Consider the following 12283-nt stretch of genomic DNA (forward strand, 5'->3'; position numbering starts at 1 on the left):
CCATTTTCTGCTTGTCGTTGTGGATTCCTAGTTCTTGACAGATCTGCTGTAATTGCGCTGCGTACTATGCTGCGTCCCTGGTTTGTCTGAGTCCCTGTAGTTTGCGTTGTAGGGTCCTCTTTCTGTCGGTGTCTCCAAAGAATTGTCTGAGTACTTGTTTAAATCGTGCATAGCTGTTGAGTACATCCGCGTATAGTATGGGTCGTCCTCCAATGTTAGTCCAGTCCTCGAGATATGGTTTGAACCATGTTGCCACTGCCTCTCGCATATAAGATCCTACAAAGATAACTTTCTCGGTGTCGGTGACTCCTGGTTTGGTTACTAAGTAGATATCGCATTCTCCTAAGAAGTGTTCCAGTTTGGCACGATCTCCTTTATAGGTATTGGGTTTGTAAATCTTGATAGTAGACCTCTTGTCTCCAGTTCTCACTTTAAGTGCATTGATGTCGTCTTTGTATCCTTCGATCTGTACCATAGTTTGTTCGACGGTGTCTCTGCAATCTTCAAGTAGTCGTCGTTGTTCTTCTACCTGCTTGTTGGTTTCGTCCAATTGTTCGTCGTTGGGTTGGTCGTTGATTCTTTTTTCTAATTCAAGGATCTTCTCCCTCATTTGCATGAGTAGGTTGTTGACATTGGTGGTGGGTCCACTTGCTGATGACATATTGACTTGTTCTGCTCTGGCTTTTGGGTATATTCCTGTAGTTAGTATATTTTTCAGGGGTAGGGCGATACGTACCTAGTTTTGTCCTTCTTGATATATAATCGTAAGTCACTCGGGTCGGAGTGTCTATAACAGTATGGTGGCTCTAGTAAGTCGGAATTACTTTTGCCTCTTTGTAACCGTGAAGTCGGGGCTCTATCAAGTCGAAATTGATTATGCCTCTTTATAACCGTGAAGTCGGGGCTCTATCAAGTCGAAATTGATTATGCCTCTTTGTAACCGTGAAGTCGGGGCGATCAATGTCACAAGCTGACGGCGCTCCTTGATTACCTAAAGGTGATCAGAGGTTCACACCTGCCGTAAGACAGAAGGTACGAAGGTCTTAGGGAAAGCTTGGGTTGGAGGTGAGTCGTTGTAGGAGACGGCTCGGTACTGGGGTGAGATAGAATACTATAGTGAGACTATCCCTCAGTTCCAAGTGTGGCTTCAGTCAGTGCCTTGGTCGGATGAAGGCTGAAGGTCCTTGTGAGCAGTGAAGACAAAGTTGACCTGCGTTAATGGGCAAAGGGGTATTCAGTGAATATAGTATAAGACAACTAGAATGGTGCTTTGTATTGAGCAGTATAGTAAAACTGTAGCTGGTTTGATCGCAAGTATAAGACTCTTGATCCTAAGGAAATGAGCATCTTTATATATATGGTATATCTGGTCCCTTCCTCCTGATTCTTCTCAGGTCCCGTCGTGGACCTGATGTCCCGGTCCCTTCGTGGACCTTTCATGTTTGGTCCCATAGGGACCTGTCCCTGGTCTTGGCATCTGGGACCTGTCCTTATGGTCACGTGATGTGTAGTTATTCCGTCCCGGAATCTTGTTGTCCAATGAGTGTATATCCTGAGGCTGCGCCGCAGGTGGTCTGTAACATCCTGAGGTAATGAGTGTCTTTATATATAAGTCCTTATATATCCTATTCTCTCGAGTCGCTTGGTCGCGCTGTTGACTCCGTCGATCTGGCGACTTATACTGGCTCTCTCTACTCTCTCAGTTACTCTAGTGAGTCGGGCGACTTATACTGGCTCTCTCTACTCTCTCAGTTACTCTAGTGAGTCGGGCGACTGGGCGAGTAGGACATGGTTGTTCCGTTCTGTCTTGTCCGTCCAATGAGCGTATACTCTGGGGCTGCGCCGCAGGTGGTCTGTAACAATAGCGAGACTATCCCTCAGTTCTAAGTGTGGCTTTAGTCAGTGCCTGGGTCGGATAAAGGCTAAAGGTCCTTATAAGTAGTAAAGACAAAGTTGACCTATATTAATAGGCAAAGGGGTATTCAGTAAATATAGTATAAGACAACTAGAATGGTGCTTTGTATTAAGTAGTATAGTAAAACTATAGCTAGTTTGATCATAAGTATAAGACTCTTGATCCTAAGGAAATAAGCGTCTTTATATATATAATATATCCAGTCCCTTCCTCCTGATTCTTCTCAGGTCTTATTGTGGACCTGATGTCCCGGTCCCTTTATGGACCTTTTATGTTTGGTCCCATAGGGACCTGTCCCTGGTCTTGGCATCTGGGACCTGTCCTTATGGTCACGTGATGTGTAGTTATTCCGTCCCGGAATCTTGTTATCCAATGAGTGTATATCCTGGGGCTGCGCCGCAGGTGGTCTGTAACAGGCATGTATATAAAGACACTCATTACCATAGAATCAAGAGTCTTATACTCGCGATCAAACTAGCTATAGTTTTACTATACTACTTAATATAAAGTATCATTCTAGTTATCTTATACTATATTTACTGAATACCTCTTTACCTATTAATGTAGGTTAACTTTGTCTTTACTACTTATAAGGACCTTTAGCCTTTATCTAACCCAGGCACTAACTAAAGCCATACTTAGAACTAAGGGATAGTCTTACTATAGTATTCTATCTCGCCCTAATACTAAGCCATCTCCTATAATAACTCACTTCTAACCTAAGCTTTCCCTAAGACCTTTATACCTTCTATCTTACGGCAGGTGTGAACCTCTAATCACCTTTAGGTAATCAAGGAGCGCCGTCAGCTTGTGACAGTAAGCAACTTGTCTTTAATAATAATATTTTATAGTATAAAAATTAAGCTCTTAGTAGTACTTTAATTATTAAGAAGTAATAAAGGAAGAGAGGTAAAGAATTAGGCCTTTTTAATAAAGAGAAAGCTAGCTAGGCCTAGTTCTTTTCTCCTTCTAAAGTTAATATAGTAAGGAAGAGAGCTCTAGATATTAAATAAGAAAAATAGGCCTAGATAGCTTAGGCTAAAGAGTTAAAGTTTTAGTAATTAATAAATCGCGATATAAAGGCTTAAAAGGCTATAAAGAAGAAGGCCCAAAGGCTTAAAGAGTAGTAGGAACAGAAGGAGGCCCATAAGAAGGCCTAAATAGAGGTAGTTACTTAGCGTGAGTAAGTAGCGCTAGAAAGGAAGCGTAAGGCTAGTAAATAGGAAGCCTAGTGAATAGCTAAGAAGGCTAAAAAGGCCTAAATTAACGCCCCGAGCCCTATCTCACCTTCTAAATTAGGAAAGAAGAAGAAGTTACCTATAAAGGTGGCTCTAATCGATCCTGTCCCTTTATTACCTAATTTCTTATCCTATAGTAGAGAAACACGTTCTGGCCGAACTATTAAGCTCAACACTTGTTTATTTTCCTAATCTAATTAATTAATATGTAAACTAGAGCTCTACTATCGTTATTTAATATCTAATTTAATTTGTTATTCGCGTTGTTGTGGATATATTAATACATGTAGGGGGGGTGGTGATATCGGTGTTTATTTTGATGGGTGGTCATCGAGTGGTGGCGGTCACCGAGTGGTGAGATACGTTACCTTTGGTGGCAGTGCCAAGGATGGTGGGACATGAATATTTATATCAAATCCACGACTCCTATATTCTTTCGTCTGATACTTAGCTACCACTTGGGGCTTTATACAACGGCCTATAACCAAGCGAGTTTCCATTGGGTGCGCTTGACTCATATGTTGGTCTTTACATCTCTGAGAGATCCTTCTATCAAGTAGTTGCGTGCAGAGTCGCCTCTTGCGAAATCCTGTCCCCGCAAATACAACAAGGTAAGAGAAAAGCAGTCCAAGAAATTGATCAGTTTGTTTTTAAAGCTTCATTTTGACACCGATCCTTGCCATCATATCTGTTGAATCCTTTGTCCTTCGTCCAATATGTGGGTTTTCCGTCGAGTTGTCTTCGAGAGTCTCATCGATACCATGGTGTGTCCCGTAGGATTTAAGGCCGTTCCCTCAGCGAGGGACGGGAAAGTATACTACTCCTTGAGCTTGTTATTATTCTGCAAGTCATTGAGCCTTGTTTTCGCATTAGCTAACATCAGGGGTAGCTATTTCCCAAGGCATATTCTAGCTCGCATCTGGCCAATATGCAGCTTCAATATTCGTTCCGGCGAATCCAGCGATTCACTTCAGAGTACTCTACCTCCGTCTTTACACAATATGAGTCTGAGAGGACTGGGATGAGGGTGGTCACTATTGACCAGAAGGGACCAGAGGTTCAGGGGCACTTTGTACTTGCTACAGAAATTCACGATGACTCTGGAGCACCCCACACGCTGGAGCATCTGTGCTTTATGGGCTCCAGAAATTATCAATACCCAACTTTCCTTCGCAAGCTTTCAGAAAGAGCATATTCGGGGATAAATGCCTGGACGTCAACAGACCATACTGCTTACACCCTAGACACCGCCGGATGGGAAAGTTTTGCTCTGGTACTACCTGTGTACTTGGAACATGTCATTGCTCCGACGTTGACTGACGCGAGTTGTTATACGGAGGTTTATCATGTGGATGGCACCGGTCACGATGCAGGAGTTGTATATTCCGAAATGCAAGGGCTTCAGAACGATGCTTCGAGCCTGATTGATTTCCGATCCCGCCGGTTACTCTATCCCGAAGGGGTGGGCTTTCGATACGAGACTGGTGGTATGATGGAGCAACTTCGAGTCCTTTCTCCAGAGAGAATAAGAGAGTTTCACCGAGAAATGTATCAACCAAGGAATTTGTGCCTTGTTATCACAGGAGAGATTGATCATGAGAATCTCCTTACGGTGCTTGATAAATTTGAAGACACTATTCTAGACATTATCCCAAGCCTAGATACCCCTTTTAAACGGCCATGGGTAGACTCGCCACAGGTTCCACCTCTTGAAAGATCTACGATCGAGAGAGTCGAGTTCCCAGAGGAGGATGAGTCATATGGCGAGGTTGAAATCCGATTCTTAGGCCCTGATTATAGAGACCGGGTTCAAGGTAAGCTTCGCCTATGTAATATGATAGAAATGTCAATGAGGCTAACTAGTGGCCACAGCTGGAGCATTGAACGTCGTCTTGCTCTATCTTTCGGGTTCATCTGCCTCTCTTCTGGACAACATCCTTGTCGAAAAAGAACAGGTCGTATCAGCGATATACTACAGTATAGAGGATGGACCTTGTACTGAGCTAAGTTTTACTCTCTCTGGTGTAGCTACGGAACAGCTAGAAGTAGTTGAACGCCGGTTCTTCGAGCTCCTTCAGGACGCAATGAAACAAGAAATAGACCTAAAATATATGCAGGAGTGCATTCACCGTCACCAGCGGACCTGGAAATTTGCTATCGAGAACTCGCCTACCCCTTTTGCTAAATTAGTGATAACCGACTTCCTCTTTGGGAAAAGGGATGGCTCAACACTTCAAACTGTTGGGACATTAGAGGAATATAAAGTACTAGAGAAATGGACTGATATCGAATGGCGAAATTTTATAAGGAAATGGATCTCCGATGCACACCATGTTTCCATTTTAGGCGTTCCATCGGCCAAACTGGCCACAAACCTTACCGAGGACGAGCAGAAACGTATGGAGCACCGAAAAAAGAAACTGGGGGAGGAAGGCCTGAGGAATCTTGCAGAAGCCTTAGAAAAGGCTAAGACGGAGAATGGCATGGAGGCTCCAAAAGAACTGCTATCTAGTTTCGTTATCCCTGGCACGGATTCGATCCATTTCATCCAAACGACAACAGCCAAATCCGGCCCTGCTTTGAAGTTGGGGCGCCCAGACAATGACATCCAGCAACTAATAGATTCTAATGGACCAGAGCTGCCGCTGTTCATCCATTTTGAGCACATTCCTAGCAATTTTGTGCAGTTCACTTTGATTATATCGACAGCGGATGTCCCGCTTCAAGTGCTACCCTTGCTTCCGGTATATATCGAAGCTTTTTTCAGTCTTCCTATCGAAAGAAATGGAAGGACCATTGCCTTTGAACAAGTCATAGTAGAACTTGAAAAGGACACCGTTGGCCACTACATTCATCCAAGCTACACCAGCCCTGAATCCCTCTCAATTACCTTTCAGATGGAAGTGGACAAGTATCAAGCGGCCATATTATGGCTTAAGGAGCTAGCGTGGAACTCGGTATTCAAAGCTGAAAGGTTGGTGGCTATCGCCACGAAGCTATTTTCAGGTATCCCAGATGAAAAGAGAAGCGGAGAAGACATGTTAGATGCTATCCACCTAATGGTACAACGAGGGCAGAATTCGATATCTAGGGCTCACACTGCTTTTGTGAAAGCACGATATTTAAAGCGTGTCAAGAAACTATTGACTGACAAACCAGAGGAAATTATCTCCCATATGGAAGATATTAGAAATGGCCTTTTCCGACCCGAAAATTTTCGAGTTTTAGTCATCGCCGATCTAGAGAAACTGGCTAATCCCGTTTCCTCTTGGGCTACTTTCGTCGATGGACTAGACACCTCGAAGCAACTCAAGCCCATTATCAAGGTAGCCGAGAGGCTAAGTGATGCTGGCAAAAATCCAGGGAGACATGCATATGTCGTCCCAATGAAGACCATCGACTCCTCATATGCCGATACTAGCGCAAAGGGTTTAGACGCCTACGACCACCCAAAATTACCTGCTTTGTTGGTTGCCATTGCTTATATGAATTCGAGCGAGGGGCCCCTATGGGTCGCTATCCGAGGTCCAGGTTTAGCATATGATGGCTGCCTTAGGAACGATATTGATAGTGGACTTATACATTTTATGCTCTATCGATCCCCCAATGCACACAAAGCATTTGAAGCAGCAAAGCAAATCGTTGAAGGTCTTCTGTCAGAATCTATCATGGCTGACTCAGAAATGGTGCTTGAAAGTGCAGTTAGTAGCATTGTTAGCCGCTTTGCTGCTGAACAGCACACACATTATGAAGCAGCTCATGACAATTTTATTAAAGAAGTGATTCATGGTGTGCCAAGTGACTACAATAAGACTATATTAAAGAAGATCAGAGCAGTTAATATGGGACAAGTAAAGGAGGTACTTCGTGATATTATCATGCCGTTGTTTACTCCAGGCAAAGCAGATTTATTTGTGACGTGTGCTCCAGCACTTGAAGAAGTAAGTTATGGTGTTTTTTTTTTATTACTCATTTTATGATTTGCCAGTATTTGCTGACTGAAGCCCCTACTCTAGAACATCTCCCGTGGGTTCAAATTAGCTGGGTTTAAACCGGAAACACGGACTTTTCGTGACTTTGAGGATGACTATGGGCTGAAGCTTGACGGGGATGAGAGTGATAAAGAAGACAACGATGATGAAGGCAGCGAGGAAGAGGAGGAGGAGGAGGAAGAAGATGACGATGATGACGATGACGAGAGAGGCGAAGACATGATATAGATATTGTGTACGGCCTATGACTATTATTTGAACTACTCCTACCATAAATCCTTAGGGGACTTTATATTTTAATAGATCAGGGTGTTAAATAAACTTTTATAAGTCTGGGGACAAAGTAAGATTACTAAGGCTAAAAAGGGGCCATTTTCTTCAATCCTCTAGTAAAAAATCTAAGGACCCGTAAGAGCTTATGATAAAATCTTCCATATGGCTCTGCTCGAGGTGTTTACTTTTGCCCATGTACTTAATAAATATTACCTTAAATATGAATTTACGTGGTAATGCATATGACGTTGTAAAACATCATCACCCTCTATTAATATATATATTACAGCATAGTATCACATAGGCTACCATATCCAATCTAGTTGAATCCAATGCTATAGTGCAATCCCCCTTAGTGTTGCGAACCCAATTTCATTAAAACAGTCGCATAATCATGTCACTATCACCCACAGATGGCTAAACGATAACTCATATTTACTCCGCACATAGAGCAGTATATTGAGAGATAGTAAAATATGGTATTTTGATACCATATCCACTATTTCTTCACATTCCCCTGAAGAAATAAAACGGCTTCTTTCTGGCCACCTTCCTCTGCTGCCATGATTGGTGTTTGGCCATACATATCTGCCTCGTACGGATCTGCACCAGCCTCTAGCATCAGGCGGATCATGTCCATTCGGCCATCGTATGCAGCATACCACAAAAGATTGCGCTTTGAGTTAGACTTGTGCTGACCGTCGACTTGGCCAGTGGCAAGGAGTTTCTTCGCAATTTCTAGGTGCCCATCACTTGCTGCACGCCAAAGTGGTGTGCGACCTTCGAAATCGCTAACGTCGACCTTGATCCGCTCTTGGGCAAGAAGGAGGTCCACAATGTCGACATGTCCGTATATAACTGCAGTATGTAATGCAGAGCTATATGCCCCTCCCATCGAATTTGGGTCAATACCATCCTCTATAAATTTTTTGGCTAAGTCGAGATCTCCGTTCTCTACTGCCTCGTGAAACGCTTTGGTGCGACTAGCCTCGCTCAATATATCCTGCGCCTTGCTCTCTACCATTTCCTGTCCCCATGATGGCCAATGGTGTCTGAGAATTTGTCGTAGAACATTTTTTCGTCCATTATAAGCCGCAGCCCATATGGAATTTCCATAGTCGCCAGCATCAGCGGCAGGGTCGGCTCCTAGCTCAAGGAAAACTTGCACAATTTTCTCGTAGCCCTTAGCAGCGGCTGCTCCTAGAGCAGTCCCATACTTCCCATGTCGGATGTTAATGTCTGCACCGCATGCAAGAAGGATTTGAACAGTTTCTTCATCGCCTTTCCGAGCAGCCGCCTGGAGAACTGTGCCAAAGGTCCCGTTTTGCATATGGATGTCTGCGCCCGCGTCAAGAAGAGTGCGGGTGAGCTCTCTGCTTCCATTTGGCGAACAAACAGCGGCTTGTAGGGCGCACCCATACTCCCCACATTCCTCATTTACATTGGAACCTCGCTGGATGAGGGTTTTCACAATGGATAAATTTCCTTCTGAGGTTGCAGCGCTGAGGGCTGATCCCAACCTCCCCGAGCATATATGAATATCTGCACCATGGTCTAGAAGAAGGTCCACCATCTCCTCATGTCCCATACCCGCAGCCGCCTGTAGAAATGTACCGAATCGGCCACCTTCTAAGTTGACATCGCCACCATTTGAAATATAATCCTTTACCCAATCTATTAGATTATATTCCACCGCTAAATGGGTTAGAGTCGCGCTTGGGTCATGAAGCTCATGGAAACAACTTTTGTTATCAAGATCAGAAAAATATCTCCAAACTGGGAAAACCTCTTTCATGCGCTGGTATAAATACGACGGACGACCCTTTTCGTCCGATTGATAGGTCCTGGCTGCCACGATATGCTCAAAAACAGAGTGAATCGAGTAATGGAGAAAGGGGAAAAGCCAGCAAATTTTCTTGAAAAGCTCAACCGATTTGGTTAAGCCAAGGGTGTCTGCTTCAGAATGTGATTCAGCAAAACGGCGCAGCTCGGTAGCGTTTAGGTAGTTAATGCACGCCTCAGCAAGTTGGTGGTGGCCATGGCAAAGAGCCTCTTCTGTTGCACTAGAGTCAAACAATTGGAGGCCTCCGTGCTTTAAGAGGAAACTCCTAACCGAGTCATGTACAAAGTGAACAGTCTCCTGATTATCTAGGTCGAAAATTTGTCGAGCATACGCTGTTTTGACTGCCTTTTGTGTTCTTGTTTCCGTTAAATTGCCAGTGCGGGATCTATGAAGTAAATCCATTTGCTGGTCGCTTTCAATAAAGGACAAACAATTTTCTGCTTCAGCCTGGGATTTATACCCGCAATTCTGGAATGCGAGCGCATAACGTAGCTCAAGCAGGGTGATCGGTCGAGAAGCACAAAGCGTCCACTGTAGTACCAGCAGCGTTTCGACGGGGTGGTCTACTTTGACACTTTCCAGCGTTTCTTTATAGAGTGCTTCTAGCTTATCAGGAACAACCTCTACCATTTGCTGCATTTTCTTCATTGACTCGCCGTTGTCGTTGGCCTTGATTATTTTATTAATAATCAGAACAACCCACAGAAATACCCCCTGAGCTTTCTCGATGATATAGGACTTGAGTTTGTCAATATGTCGTCGTCGGAACATTGGCTCCAATTTCCTTTCAATATAATTTTCGATATCATCGCTGTTATGTGCATCAATATGGAGTTCAACGTAGTTCCCCACTTGGATGGGAGGATAGTGCCGGCTAGAATAACATATCCTAAGAGAAACTCTTTTTTGAAGGGCGGTGGCGCGGAGGGATTCAAAAAATGTAATGATATCTCGAGATTCTTCGCACTCGTGGAGGGCATCGATAAATATATATGCAGATGACGGTGACAATTCTGTCATAACGGACATGAAAAAATCTTTCAGCTCCTCCTGGTTCCAGGTCCACTCGTGATTGTAAAAGTCCGCCTTCTGACGAAAGTTGGGCATAAACCGCTTGAGTATCTGCTTTGATTGCCGAAAGAGTTGAAACAACAACGACCTGAAAAGTCCTAGTTGTGATTTCTCAAGAGGGGTTCCGCGATTATTAAAGAAAAAGGCCAACTTGATGTCTGGGATATTTCCATCTTCACTCCACAGTTTTGAAAGGGCAACCTTTATTGATGTCGATTTTCCAGTTCCTAGTTTCCCTTTCACTCGAAGAAGAGTAGTCTTTGTCTGAAGGTCAGATAAATCCTTCCAAGAGCGATATTCTTGAAGGTTAAAGAGCCAGGTGCAACTTGTTTGCACGTCCGGATTAGTTTTGTGTTCCCACATGTCGACTTCAGGGACACACAAAGAACGTAAACATTCTGCCCACATATCAGCAAATGGGATATCGTTACATAGCTGTTAGATACTTTCATACCGAGTTCTTCAGACGATAGCCTCTCTGCAAACAGGTTAGTTATTATAATTGCTTTATTCCAAGGGAACATCAACCAATAGGTACCTTCGACTTCTTCCTGGCGTTCATGACGAAGAGTGTCCACAATCTTGCAGAGTTCACCTCCTACCTGTCGATATCCAGGATCGTCTTTCCCAGTGAAGCGACACATCTCACGATGGTTTGCGTTTATATGTTCGGCATGCTCTCTTGGGTCATCTAACGACGACGATACGTCCATGACTACCTATAAGTCTCGGTTAGTCAAATTTCGCTACCTGGGTGATATAACAACCTTCGTCCTCGTTCCATCAATCCATCTAGTACCAAGGCTCTCCTGGAACGTTCGAACAATAAAATTTTCCCGACGCCACTGTCGGATGAAGTCCTCCCTAGAAACTTCAAGTTCGGTGCTATCGATATGTAAAGCACGTATATTTTTGTCATTTGTATTAAACCCACTGATGGCAACTATTTTTCTAACAGTTTCACCCCAGGGCGCCATGCTGCTGCCGCGATGAGGCGTCCCCAGAAAGATGAACGCTTTTGTGGCATTTCGGATGTCCAGCAGATCCGCATCTTCGTCGATTGCCGCCCTACGAAGCACCTATAAGGAACAGTTAAGCTATGTCGCTGACAGTATTCGGGAGAGGATATAGAAAGGACATTACCTCTTTCACGAGTATTCCTATATACTCAAGGGGTCGAAGTCAGCTCGGGTATATGGTTGGCATGAGGTTTCAAGTTAGCTAATATAAATATATACGTACCCCCCAAAGAGTGGGCAACAAATATTATATATCGGCCTTGCTGTGAATAATTCCGAAAGTTAAACCTTTGGCCTATTTTTCTTCAAGGTATTTGTACTAACACAACCACGTCTACTTCGTCCAAGTGCGTATAAAAGGTTCTTAGAATGTCCATGGATACTGTTCTGGTTTGCCGGTCCGGCAAAGAACTTCGTTACCAGAGAGTCATATCCAAACGTCAGGACCCGACAATCTGGACAATCTTCCGGCAGCAGGTCAAGGGGCCAAAAGACGGCGTCGCCTTGGGAACTGACGCTATCGTCTGATCGACCGTCGTTCGTTGACTGGCGGCGTGAGTCTTTCGCTATCAGCCATCTCAGAAATCCCGGTCTCCGTGAATTTTTCTTGGATGTTAATTCATTATGCGAAGGGCGTGCCGTCCATGTGTTTCTCGGATGCCCTTGAAGTCCGTGGACGAAGACGATGCTTTCATCGACAAAACTGTTCAGACTTGTTTTATAGCGAGCCGATGGGACGATCTACTTACTCCGCAAGTGTATCTGCCTCCGCGGGGCTGTACAAGACGCTGAGGCCGTTGGCTGTGATAGACATGGTCTCCAGATATCTTGCTCCTAGGCCATTATCCCAAATAATTGCGGACAGCGAGAGAGATCGCTACGTGGATTGCAACTTTTTTCAGTGGGGAGACGGCCCGACGCGAGGCTTAGGC

The 12283-nt window shown here is 44.2% G+C and overlaps 2 protein-coding genes across 2 annotated transcripts; one reads left to right on the forward strand and one right to left on the reverse strand.

The window, feature by feature from the left end:
* Positions 1 to 3869: 3869 nt before the first annotated feature.
* GIQ15_04400 (cytoplasm protein) lies at positions 3870 to 7373 on the forward strand (the record flags this gene model as incomplete). The annotated part of the gene is made up of 4 exons (XM_033551817.1): positions 3870 to 3917; positions 4043 to 4967; positions 5026 to 7094; positions 7170 to 7373. The coding sequence occupies 4 exons, from the start codon at positions 3870 to 3872 to the stop codon at positions 7371 to 7373; spliced, it is 3246 nt and encodes a 1081-aa protein (XP_033405547.1).
* A 544-nt stretch (positions 7374 to 7917) lies between these two features.
* On the reverse strand, positions 7918 to 12165 carry GIQ15_04401 (uncharacterized protein; the record flags this gene model as incomplete). Its single annotated transcript, XM_033551818.1, has 6 exons — positions 7918 to 10730; positions 10787 to 10810; positions 10871 to 11047; positions 11132 to 11411; positions 11676 to 12054; positions 12101 to 12165. 6 exons carry the CDS (start codon positions 12163 to 12165, stop codon positions 7918 to 7920), a joined length of 3738 nt encoding a protein of 1245 aa, XP_033405548.1.
* Between the last annotated feature and the right edge of the window lie 118 nt (positions 12166 to 12283).

Source organism: Arthroderma uncinatum (genome assembly GCF_011692745.1).
Source record: "Arthroderma uncinatum strain CBS 119779 chromosome Unknown scaffold3, whole genome shotgun sequence".
NCBI lineage: Eukaryota > Fungi > Ascomycota > Eurotiomycetes > Onygenales > Arthrodermataceae > Arthroderma > Arthroderma uncinatum.